Genomic DNA, 12,767 nt, shown 5'->3' with positions numbered 1-12,767 from the left:
TTATGAGACTCAAAAATAACTCTTATATCTATTCGATTACCAGGATGGACGTATGGATTGATTGATTCCGGGGAGGTTAGCAAACTAGGAACTGGCTAGACAGTAATGCAATGGTAGAAATGTGTTAGGCTATTTGTGTAGGCCTATCTATTTATAATCATTTCAAGTTACCTTGTAGTATATTTTCTACGCAAGTTTCAACTTGAAGCAAGTTGTAACAACGGAACTCAATATATTTCATAACAACTCTTGAAGTGTGTTAAACTGAAATATATATTTCGAAGTGTAGCAGACACGTGTGATAAGATGGCTAAGAAAACGAGAGATCTCCAACTCCAAAGCTGTTGTATAGGCGAAACGGGGCCTATACATAGAAAGATAAGATCCAAATGCACCTACATGCACAGCAGGCGATGCTTGCAAGGCGGCGGCATGGATCCTCCACTAACCCACTGACCTGCATTGCAGTGCAGCCCGTTTTCTCTTCTACGTGCTCAGAATCTAATGGCGTTTTTTGAGCGACAGCGAGACGTTGTTGCTCAAAACCTGGGTAGATGACGCCACCAAGTGTCTAAATAAAGTATATGCGGAAAAGAAAAGTGCATATCCAATTCTGGTCATTCCAGAATTGGAGGACAATTTAGGCATCAACACTTTATAAAAATGTACCCTTTATTTTATAATTTACCGTTATGTATTTCAGAAAAACTGGTAATAAACAATCAAATAATTTGATTCGTCCAGCTCAGGCGCCATCAAAGATACACTTTTTATGAGATGTTTTATTTGTTGTGTGCTATGTTTGGCGTAACCCTGTTACGAATAGTCAGGAACCTGAAAAAGTATATTTTAAAATATTGTTTAATAAATCCTTTACCATTAAGTAAAGGAAGTCACCTTCACATTGAATACTCGTTTAATTTCAGATAAGACTTGACTTATATTAATTTAATCAACTTTTGAAATCTATCTTGCCCAACTTTTCAATAGTCACACGTTTTTTTTTACTCATTTCAGTATTTATTTTCAAATATTTGCTCAAATACATTATGCATATAATCATTCAAACTATTAAAAGGACAATAGGTTAAACCCTTGTGAGCTGAGAAAATAATTTAAGATTATTTCAATAAAAATGATATGGTAACAGGGTTGAAATTAGAGTCCAACCAAACCAAGCCTTCTGTCTGCGATTGGATCCTTTTCTACCGAAAGCCTAACAAATGCACAACCCAGTAGGGGTGAAATGTGCAAAACAGTGAGTGAGATAGACGGAGGTGGGTCTGCTCAGCCAGGAACTTCAAATGGAGGCTCTTCATTGAATCCACCAGTAATCTTTTCTGCATTTTATTATTTTCTTTTGTCACGTTTGCTTTTTTCCAGTTGTGATCCTGCTGACATCATCACGTGAAAAGAACAATCTCACCGCTGATCTCAGCGTGGCAGCAATCCCCTCATGTTTCTTCCTCTGGTACCTATGGGATGTGCCCGAGATTTCCTGAAGCAACTTGTTGACTTTGGATCTTGGAGATGGATGGTCCTCTTTTGATTGTTGGAGCCGCTTTCTGTAGAAACATATAAACATAAATATATTGTCACTTAACCATTTCATCTGCAACAAAATAGACATTGCCAGCCATTAACTGTTACCATATAAATACTTTCATTATTGATTTCACAGTAGTAACTTATTTGAGGGTACGGTAGTTACCCAGTAGATTAATACAAATATGTAGTCAGTACTAGCGATGCATGGTGCATGCAGTGGTACTCGATAGTCATAGCAAACATCCAATTGATAGCTACAATACTGTTTCATCATCGAAAATGGATATCTTTTGCTTTGTAATAATTAAGAATTACACCTATCAAGTAAAAGTGATGCCTATTTCACTGTTCATTGTACAGATAGTTCCTTTACCTTTCTTTACATATCCTTATGATCTGTGCTTACACTCACTTGCATTCCTCGATAACCTACATTTATGTCCTGACTTTGAAGTCCAAGGTTGAGAGCTGACTGGATATTCTGGCCTGACTCGAATTTCTGGCCTGGCTGGACCTCTGGCCTCCTTCCACCTTTTTCGCTGGGCACGCTGCACTCTCACGCTGCAGTCTTTTTACTTTTTTCGCTTTTTCTTCTTCCCTGTTTCTACATCTTTCCCCCACTTTTCTTTCTCTTTTTCTAAGTAGGCCTACTGCCGTCTCCTCTGTTCATCAGCATCACGCCTGGCACGGTAGCGCCTCTGCTTTGCAGCAGCGCTCAATGGTGGGCAAGAACTCTGTAGAAATCGATGAAAAAATGTCCCACCTATTTTAAATGATTTAAACACATTCAAGTTCATTTTGAGTTAATAATCTCATCCAGGTAGTCGTCGCAACCTTAACATGCTTAGAGGCCACTCACACTAGGGCCGCGGCCCCGTGCCCGAGCTCATTTGCATACTAAAGTCTAGAACGTTTGGCTAGTGTGACCACACCATCCGTATTCCAGCACGGAACAGCCCCTTGGCCACGGCCCACTTGGGAGAGGTGTGCCGTGGCCAAAGTACAGATGCTAATGAGATGACACGCGCACACGCACGGATACGCAACATGAGCTGGATGACATAGTCCTTGCGCGACCCTTCTTTCTTTATAGGTCCATGCCCTTCTTCCCCACAACAATCATTTTAAACAATGGCGGCAAGCGGTTCACGAGTGGGTTTAGGTTGGTGCGATAGTGAAGTTGAGTGTTTACTTGACGCATGTTTATTTATCGTATTACGACGTGATGACGTATGTATGAAGGAGCAATCGTGCCCAGGCCACAGCCTTTAGGAGCAGTGTGACCACGGGCCAGCGGGGGGAGTGGGGAGGGGGGGGAATCGTGCTGAATCTTCCTGCAGCACGGAACAGGCAAACGGCCCTAGTGTGAGTGGCCCCTTAGGCTACCTGGTGGCAATAAAAGAAAAAAAAAAAAGGCAATTTATATTCTGGAAAATATGGTAATACATTTAAAACATGTAGATCATGCTAAATTATGCATAGACATTTAATTTTACTATAGATAATATATTGTCCCTTCTGAGTGACCTGAAGGAGATGCAACCCTGTTACTGTAGTGCAACCCCGGTTACTCTAATTACAGTAACAGGGTTGCAAGTAACGGGGTTGCAAATCAATGCTAATTTTAGCTTTTTCTCAGGAATAGATGCTAGCTGTGGAATGTGATGTTACTGTCAAGGTCAAGGACAAACTTAAGTTACATGAATACAGAAAGAAAACTTGAAATTAATTTGTCTTATTTTGATAATATGATTAACAGGGCTGCGTTGGTCATCAAGGCTGAAAAGATTGCGAAAATATGAAAAATAGAAGAAAGGATGTACCTTTGGTCTATCCATGGTGCTAGCAAATGGTGTAATGATTTAATTTCCTCTGTCATGTGACTCATTTTAAATAATATTTTGGAACCACTTTTTCTACAACTATATTTACATTTGGACTCAGGACAAGTATAATTGATACAACAAGTGCATGTTTTAGTATTTTGTGCATGGATTATTTGAAATTTCATGGGTGGGACAGAAAATGTCCTCCAATTCTGGAATGTCCCCTCTATTGTGAATTATGTATGGGAAGTTATTTGTAATAATGGATTATGCGCAATATATATGATATGAATGGCACTGCTGTCATCGGATATGGCCGGGTGTGCTGTATATTGGCTGCTTAATGGATTCTAACTATTATTTACATGTTATTGTGTTATTTCCTCTACTGCATTGATACAATTATTGATTTTAAGACGCATGTAAATTGAGCAATTATAACAATTACATTATTAAATCCTAATTATTTTCAATGCTCTGTTTGGCATGACCGAACTATAGGGAAAACTGAAGTTCCTATCGCAGTTCCAATAGGTCACTTGCATGATTCCCACAGCCTTGAAAAAGACAATCGATAACATCACATGGACTTCGCAAGATAACCCATTTCAGCTTCGGACTGTCCATATATAGCCTCGAATGCCGAAAGCCAGCGGTGTCCCCCGTTGCATGCTGGGAGATCAGCCCTGATGATTCGCAGGTGACGCTGCAAATAAAAGCCAGCGCTCCCTGTTGTCCGTGTGTAAGGAAATGGCGCTGTCCCTACTGGAGCGAGTACAGTCATGGCTGTTAAGGGCGCTCATGGGAGCCCTCTTTGGGCTTTTTCAGGCGCTTTCTTCCCGGACTTGCGACCGGAGGAAGCTTCCTCCTGTTGAAAACCCGCTGCTGACCTTATCCGCGGTGCAGCTTGCGCGGAAAATTCGACGCAGAGAGGTCTGTCGGTTGAGGTCAAGGGACAATTCCGCAAGTGTGTGATGTGACAGTGCGCGCGTGTTGTGACTATGTGATCGTGGTGTGCCCGTCTTTCGGAATGTTCTTAGCCGTCGCTCAGAACGATTCGCTGATTGGCTCCGATCAAATTAACGCTCATGTTCTCCAGTATTTTTTTTTTTTTCGACTCACTATAGTACTTGCAAGTCAGATTAAAGGTTTACAGATATAAAACCTGTGGAATGTAACCCAAGCGATTTTGAACTTCCATCCTAAACTTCTGCTGTATCGTATACATTCATATATTATTATTAGTATTACGCACACACACACACACACACACACACACACACACACACACACACACACACACACACACACACACACACACACACACACACACAGGGAGAGAGGGAGGGAGGGAGGGAGAAAGACTCTGAACTGTTCCCCACTTTGTTCAGGTGACCAGTCTGGAGGTAGTGCAGGCGTACATTGACCGAATCCAGGAGGTCAACCCCCTCATCAACGCTATGGTCAAAGACCGGCAAGTACAAAACTCTTAGGGGGAGGATTGTTTAGTGGTTTTGCAACTGTCCATGGTCAGAGTGAACGAACGATCTCAACACTGCACGCACTGAGGACGTATTTGAATCTGCGCTTATCTTAAAGCGCCATAATATTTGGGTCATAAATAAATGGAAATGCAATCATCCAATTTGCGTTTGCATTTTCAAAATATGCCCCGCCTTAAAGTGTTAAAAATTATAATGCATATGAGTGGGCGGGACAAATTCGACCCATAAAAAAACCAAATAATTATGACAGATAAAAAGTAGGCCTAATTGTGCTATTGCATTTAATTAGTCAACTTTAATTTGCAGAGGATTATTGTCGTAAAAAGCTTCCATACTCGACGGCAAGTTCCTGAAAATAAATAAATATATAAGCGCAAATGGCAATACCGCCACCTGCTGGGCGAACACTTGGACCACCTATTCCGGTGATCCGATGCCATGATGTGTGAACTGGCGCAAAAAGGAAATGTTGCTGAACGTAGCTGCAGGTGTGAATAGTGAAAATCACTAGCGGTGCATGGAATGTTATTGAAGTCATTTACCAGGAACTATGTTTGAAAGATGTCTCTCTCTCTCTCTCTCTCTCTCTCTCTCTCTCTCTCTCTCTCTCTCTCTCTCTCTCTCTCTCTCTCTCTCTCTCTCTCTCCAGGTTTGCGGCGGCCCTGCAGGAGGCCTCTCAGGTGGATAAGCTGATCGAGGAGGAGACCGGGGGGGAGGAGGTCCTGGCTGACCGCCTGCCCCTCCTGGGGGTCCCCCTCTCCGTCAAGGAGTCCTTCGCCCTGCAGGGTACGGGGCTTTGAGTGCATCTGCGGCCGGCCACTACATGAGAGAAGCCAATGCTATTGTTTATTAGCCACCGGCTAAAGGGCTGATTATGGTTCCACTAAGACGCGACGCAACGACCTCCCAGACGCTTCGACCCAGTCGTGAACCTATTTTGGTTCTGCGTCGGGTTTTAGTGCGCGGACCAATCACAGCCCAGCGCTGCGTCGCCTCAACAGAAGGTTAACCTTTTTGTGAGACGCACGTCAGGCCCTTGCGGTGGACGCAAGGAGGGTCCGCAATTAAGTATAGGGTCCGTAAACCCCCTTGCGTTGCGTCGACGTGGAGCCATAATGAGCCCTTAACAGAGTGGGTCCCCCCCCCCCCCCCCCCCCCAGGCATGCCCCAGACCACCGGGGTGGTGTCCCGGCGCGGGGTGGTGGCGGTGGTGGACGCCCCCCCCGTGGCCCTGCTGAAGCGGGCGGGGGCCATCCCACTGGGGGTCACCAACACCAGCGAGCTCTGCATGTGGTCCGAGTCGCACAACCACCTGTACGGCATCACCAGGAACCCCTACGACCTGGAGAGGGTCCCGGGGGGCAGCTCAGGTCTGTGCACACGCACGCTTCAACATGTTTGCACACACACACACACACACACACACACACACTTCAACATGTTCGCATGCACACACACACACACACACAACCCACACACACGCATACACAAAAAAGCCTACTCTTGACACACACACACACACACACACACACACACACACACACACACGCACACTAAAGCCTACTCTTGACACACTTACCCTCAAACATACATGCATGCTGAAATAAACACACCAAAACGAATCCTGCACATCCGTGATCCGGGGATGGAGACAGCGCGGGAACCACTCTACCGACGTTACATGCAACAGAGATGAGGTCTCCAATAAGAACCACCCCTCTCTTGCTGTGTGTGACCCGTCAGGAGGTGAGGGCAGTCTGCTGGCATCGGCCGGGGCCGTGATCGGGGTGGGCTCGGACATCGGAGGCAGTATTCGTATGCCCTGCTTCTTCAACGGCATATTCGGCCATAAAACCACTTCAGGTAAGGGGGCACCACACACACTTGCATGCTGTGTGTGTTCATGTAGAAGTTGATTTCACACATTTCTACCCGCTAATGGGATGATAAAGTGGCCTTGATCTGACCCGGACACTTGGGCCCATCTTTAAATGTCACATTCATGAATACATGCAAAAACGTACATGCATGCACGCACACACAACCACACACATTTGTTGGATTATTTACAATGCAGTTACTCCTACTCCTTACCTAGGTTTTGAAAGGATTACATCGTCATAGCGTAATCAATGCTGAATGTTTACAATGTCAGTGTGCCTCATGAGCTCAGCTACTACTTCAGAAAGCAGATCCTAATCCCCTTTTTAAATGTTAGGATATTAAGGTCTGGCATCAAACTAAAACATCTATCCACCTAACTTTTGATTTAACACCAAAATGTCCACCATCGTCGTCAATAGTCAAGTAAAATAAGTATAAATATATATATATACTGTGTGTATGTATATAAATATATATATATATACAAGCACATAGAATCCCACAATTCAGGGCCTTCTCTCCGCGGACTCTACACCGGGGTCGTGACCTCTACCGGGGTCGTGACCTCTGCTCCTCTGCCCTCCTCCTCCTCGTCCAGGACTGGTGTCCAGCGACAACCAGCACCCGCCCGTCTCGGGCCGCTTCGAGGAGTACCTGAGCCTGGGGCCCATGTGCCGCTACGCCGAAGACCTTCTGCCCATGCTCCAGATCATGGCCGGACCCAACGCCCACAGGTAAGATCCGCCCGGCGACGACACCCCATTGGACGGCTCCGCTCAAACCTTTGGCCTCTAAAGGCAGAGCTTCGATTTTGATAATGGACGGCGCCATGGTTTTGTGTAGTGCCAGAGGTTATAGCGCGACTTAATGGCGGCGCCGGTGTGAGTGCTTCGATTGGAAGCATGACCCGCTTATTCAGGTTATGACGAATACCACAACAAAAAACGTTGTGGTGGTTTGTATTTTTTCACCGCAGTGCTAGCACTACTCAACAGCATCATGTGACTGCGTGGCGAGAGTCGGTGGGGGGGAATTAGGTAGGGTCAAATAGTGATTATGCATAATCTGCGTCTTCTCTAGAGCCGTTTGTCCATCCTGGGCTACTGTAGAAACATAGAGGTGGAAACCTTGCGGACTATGTGGAAGCGGACATGCCACTTGTTATATGCATGCTACTTGTATTTATTTAAAGTGTTTTTGTTTTTGTGTGTGTGTGTGTGTGTGTGTGTGTGTGTGTGTGTGTGTGTGTGTGTGTGTGTGTGTGTGTGTGTGTGTGTGTGTGTGTGTGTGTGTGTGTGTGTGTGTGTGTGTGTGTGTGTGTGTGTGTGTGTGCCCCCCCCCATGCAGGCTGTCCCTCTCTGAAAAGGTGGACCTGAAGAAGTTGCGGTTCTTCACCGTCCCTCACGACGGCGGCTCAGTCATGACCTCGCCCGTGGACAGTCAGCTCCTCCAAGTTCAGAGACAGGTGTGTGTGTGTGTGTGTGTGTGTGTGTGTGTGTGGGTGTGTGTGTGTGTGTGTGTGTGTGTGTGTGTGTGTGTGTGTGTGTGTGTGTGTGTGTGTGTGTGTGTGTGTGTGTGTGTGTGTGTGTGTGTGGGGGGGGGGGGGGGGGGGGGGGGGGCGTCAGGCGGCCCCTGCCTGGGAAACAACATTTAAGAGGCCATAAGATGTACGTTATTGATCCCAGAAGGAAAATGGAGGAAAAAGGGACGCATGCAATGACCGGGGAATCGTCAACTCACGGTGCAAGCTGATTTCCACTATATTTTCGAGGTTGTGTTTGTGTAACGTCCTGGTCAAACAGCCGTGTGTGTGTGATGACGACCCTGTGTGTTTGGAGTTCAGGCCTTGTGTTGTGGCACGGAAGGAGAATGGGGGGGGATGAACCATTCTCTCGCTCTCTCGCTCTCTCGCTCTCTCGCTCTCTCGCTCTCTCTCTCGCGCTCTCTCTCGTTCTCCATTTTCCTTCCTTTTTTGCTTCCTCTCCATTCTTCATCACGCTTCCGACTATTTGTCGCTTCCTACCCCACGGTGGAAGATGGAACACACACACACACACACGCACACGCACACGCACACGCACACACAGGGTAATAAGTTGGGGTGGTGGTCTCCCCCATCAGGTGGTGGAGCAGCTGGAGGCGGACCTGGGGGTCAAGGTGGAGGAAGTGATGTTCCACGAGCTGCGCTACGCCTTCCAGATCTGGGACACCTACATGGGCCTGCCGGACAACGAGGGGGCGGTAGGTCTGTCAGAGTGAGGTCAATGTATAAAGAACTATGGGGCTCCTGCTCAGGAGACGTGCTTATGAACCATGTCATAAGCATGTCTTATGACATGCTTATGAACCATGTCGGAGCGCTGTTGCTTTTGGCTCATTGCGGTTGGCCATTTTATGACCTCATGACCTCTGGTATTTTTTCTCGCTGCTGAACTCAACTGCCTCAGAACGATCCTAACTCTCTGGCCCATGACAATATTTAGAGCATCATCTCAGCTTGTTTCGAACCTGGGGTCGGTTCATGAGAGATCCCCCCTCACATACAGGTTTAGGGTTTTCACAATAGCGGAGAAGTACCAGTTAACATTGCAGTGCATAATGTCGCAAATCTTGTTTACAAATGACATTGCAAGGAACGTCGAAAGTAGGAATCTGTGCTGGTGGGGTGGTTGTTTGGGCAGTTTGCAAGCATCTTAAGTAGCTCAGTAACCCCCCCCCCCCCCCCCCCCCCCCCCCCCCCCCCCCCCCCCCCCCCCCCCCCCCCCCCCCCCCCCCCCCCCGCCCCCCCCCCCCCCCAAGACAAATCAGATTAGTCTTATGAATGGAATACAAAGGGAGTCATTCACCCTAGCCTGGCTAGCATTCCACTTATCGGAGATTTTGTTTCACAACTTGTGTGCCGCAGTGTTAAACAAATGAAATGGCAAACTGTGTGTGTGTGTGTGTGTGTGTGTGTGTGTGTGTGTGTGTGTGTGTGTGTGTGTGTGTGTGTGTGTGTGCAGCCTCCTCAACGGTTCGGTGATTTGCTGGGCACTCCTGGGCATCCCGTGTGGCCGGTGTGGGAGCTGGTGAAATGGATGGTGGGAAAATCGGATCACACCATGGCCGCCATCGGTACGGGATGAGCACGTTGGTTATTTAGGATTTTAAGGACTTATTTTGTTAATTGTTCTTAGTCTATAAACTTAAACATGTTATGTGCATGACAGAAACCGCTCCAGGCAGAAACAGAGAATGACCTCATTATAAAACATGTATTGATTGAAGACTAACCAGAGACTTTACTGCGTCACACTTCGATTCTCTACTATATTGTTAATGCAGACTGTCGCCACCTTGACATCACTTGTATCTACGGAACCCGTCGTCAAATAACAGACCTTTATCAAAACACGCAGAACAGTCAAGCACATACACAAGTCCCATTACCGGACATGCCGATAGCGGGTCACATTGCTTTATGTGCAGACCTCCAAGGTCCTGAACAAGCAGGCGTCTGTTTTTCCTACCACATTAACGTGCCCTGGGAGGTCAAGTGAACGTCATGTATATAGAATTGTATTACTACCAGACTGTTATTATCAGCAATCATAAGAGTTACACGTGACTCTGACATTGTTTAAGGACAGTATTTTAACAAAGAAGAGGGGAACATCCTGTCTTGTGTGTTGTTTTTGTCTTATTGTTTTGCCATAGTGAATCATTATTGAATAATGTATTATATGTTGAGATTTTTGATGGAGAAACAAAAATAATGACTTTGACGTGTGTGTGTGTGTGTGTGTGTGTGTGTGTGTGTGTGTGTGTGTGTGTGTGTGTGTGTGTGTGTGTGTGTGTGTGTGTGTGTGTGTGTGTGTGTGTGTGTGTGTGTGTGTGTGTGTGTGTGTGCGTGCGTGTGTGTCACCCCCAGGCCTGGCCATGATTGAGAAGGCCCAGCCGGCCGCCGCCCCCGCCTCCATCCTGCGCCACAAGGAGAAGCTGCAGCGGGAGGTGGAGGAGCTGCTGGGGACGGACGGGGTCCTGCTGTACCCCACCCACCCCAACGTGGCCCCCAAGCACCACCACCCGCTCTTCAGGCCCTTCGACTTCGCCTACACCGGCGAGTGCTTCTCAGACGTCTGACGTTGTTTGCGCCCGTTGAACACAACCGTGTCCGGACTGACGTGTATCGACGTACTCCCGTTGTTTATACTTTTTTAAAGATGTTTTATTTCATTTTAGAGTGAGATAGAGTGGAAGGTACGGGAGATAGAGAGGAGGACATGCAGCATAGGCCCCCGGGCAGGATTCAAACCCGGGTGGTTGAGTTCAGACTATATGGTGCCCGCTCTACAGTGGAACCGGTACTCTTTGTGTTGCTTTTCGTTGCCCATAAATCAGTGTTGGAAAGTGAAGACAATGGGTTGAAAAAGAGCCAGGGAACCCAGTGTAGGTTGGAATGGATCCGGGGGGGGGGGGGGGTCACTGTGTAATTCTTGAATGGATCAACATGCACGCCTACGGAAACCGCGGTTCCTCGCACATAACGAGTTCTAAAACTCTTGATTTTATTTGGATGATTCGTTTGTTCGGCATAAAAGAAGTCCACTGATTGTAGTGTTTGCGTCTGGGTTCTGCTCCGCAGGCATCGTCAACATCCTGGGGCTGCCAGTGACCCAGGTCCCCCTGGGGCTGAGCCGGGAGGGCCTCCCCATGGGGGTACAGCTGATCGCGGGGAAGCTGCAGGACCGCCTCCCCCTGGCCCTGGCGCTCCACCTGGAGAAGGCCTTCGGTGGTTGGAGGGACCCGGGGGCCAAATGAAGACCGCACCGTGTGTGTGTGTGTGTGTGTGTGTGTGTGTGTGTGTGTGTGTGTGTGTGTGTGTGTGTGTGTGTGTGTGTGTGTGTGTGTGTGTGTGTGTGTGTGTGTGTGTGTGTGTGTGTGTGTGTGTGTGTGTGGGGGGGGGGGGGTTCCCTGCGATGCTCTCTCAGGGTCACACAGTTGGATTTTAGATGGGAATGTAACTCACACGCTGTGGTGTAAACGTTGTACACTGAATAAATCAATCGGCACTATGAATGTCAACACGGATGTAAGTCTGATTTGCACTCAAGCACGTGTTGGGTGAGAAAAGAGAGCAACCCAAATTAGAAAAAGAAATCCAATGCTCTCAGAAATGAAGGGTTGAATAAATGCATGCTTTGGAAGTGTCTCCGCGATCACATATTGTGGTAATGTAGACTTTATGAGTAGAAGTGATTTTTATTGTGATTTTTATTGTGTTCATCAATGTGGTTTAATTTACTTTGTATTTTTCCTTTATTTACTTTGATTCATGTTTATTTTAGAATTGGTCTGGTTAAGTTATGTTGCAGATTAATTAACCCAGTCAATGGTATAATAATGCCTGTTTTAAACAATTAATACAGAAGTGCATGTCTTCGGATGTTGCCAATAGAAAGGAAATGACTAAGTCATTTGAAGTTGGTGTTTTTTAGGCAGACGTCGTTTCAAAAAGTTAATTCTAATGACGTGCTGATATACAAAATCATTTAACGTGGAAAATGTATGAATAATGAAAGACTTTTTATAAAGTTGTGCGTCTTCAGGCCTGGCCTGTCAATCAGTCTCTACAAGCCATCGATTGGCCCGAACAGCAATTAAATATGCAAAACGGAGCAGTCCATTCAGTCCTTCCGTCTATTTCCTCTGAGCGCTGGGCTTCATTCCAAAACCTACATCCTATTCCTATTGGAAATCATGCCATGCGTGGTGTTGATATTAAATTGTTATCAACTATAACTTTGGCTTTTGCGGTGGTTGATTGGTCCGATTCAACATGGATCTTCTACACTGCCGGTCACCCTGGGCTAGCCCACGGTAGGCTTCTCTTCCTTGACTGAATAGGAGAGGTGTGATGGAGTCTGATTGGCAAAGGAAGAAACCGCAATACTCATATCATGTGTAACCTCCGAGAGAGCTGTTGGATAACCCTCTTGTGACCTCGGATCAAGACCTGCCAATG

At 46.6% G+C, this 12,767-nt stretch overlaps 1 protein-coding gene across 1 annotated transcript; it reads left to right on the top strand.

The window, feature by feature from the left end:
• The first annotated feature begins 4,058 nt into the window (after positions 1-4,058).
• On the top strand, positions 4,059-12,544 carry faah2b (fatty acid amide hydrolase 2b). Its single transcript, XM_060076924.1, has 10 exons — positions 4,059-4,307; positions 4,766-4,848; positions 5,529-5,665; positions 6,040-6,249; positions 6,623-6,742; positions 7,362-7,497; positions 8,111-8,228; positions 8,885-9,004; positions 9,766-9,877; positions 10,674-12,544. The coding sequence occupies exons 1-10, from the start codon at positions 4,125-4,127 to the stop codon at positions 10,883-10,885; spliced, it is 1,431 nt and encodes a 476-aa protein (XP_059932907.1). The 5' UTR covers positions 4,059-4,124; the 3' UTR covers positions 10,886-12,544.
• The last annotated feature ends 223 nt before the right edge of the window (positions 12,545-12,767 follow it).

Source organism: Gadus macrocephalus, chromosome 17 (assembly GCF_031168955.1).
Source record: "Gadus macrocephalus chromosome 17, ASM3116895v1".
In the NCBI taxonomy this organism is placed as follows: Eukaryota; Metazoa; Chordata; class Actinopteri; order Gadiformes; family Gadidae; genus Gadus; species Gadus macrocephalus.
The sequence above is the reverse complement of the archived record's forward strand: the minus strand, read 5'-3'. Positions and strand labels throughout refer to the sequence as shown.

Bases quoted from the DNA above. Each gene is read 5' to 3' on its own strand.
- faah2b (XM_060076924.1), top strand. From the start codon at position 4,125: ATGGCGCTGTCCCTACTGGAGCGAGTACAGTCATGGCTGTTAAGGGCG. The intron at 6,743-7,361 runs GTAAGGGGGCAC...CTCCTCGTCCAG, and splicing joins CGGCCATAAAACCACTTCAG to GACTGGTGTCCAGCGACAAC. The intron at 9,005-9,765 runs GTAGGTCTGTCA...GTGTGTGTGCAG, and splicing joins TGCCGGACAACGAGGGGGCG to CCTCCTCAACGGTTCGGTGA.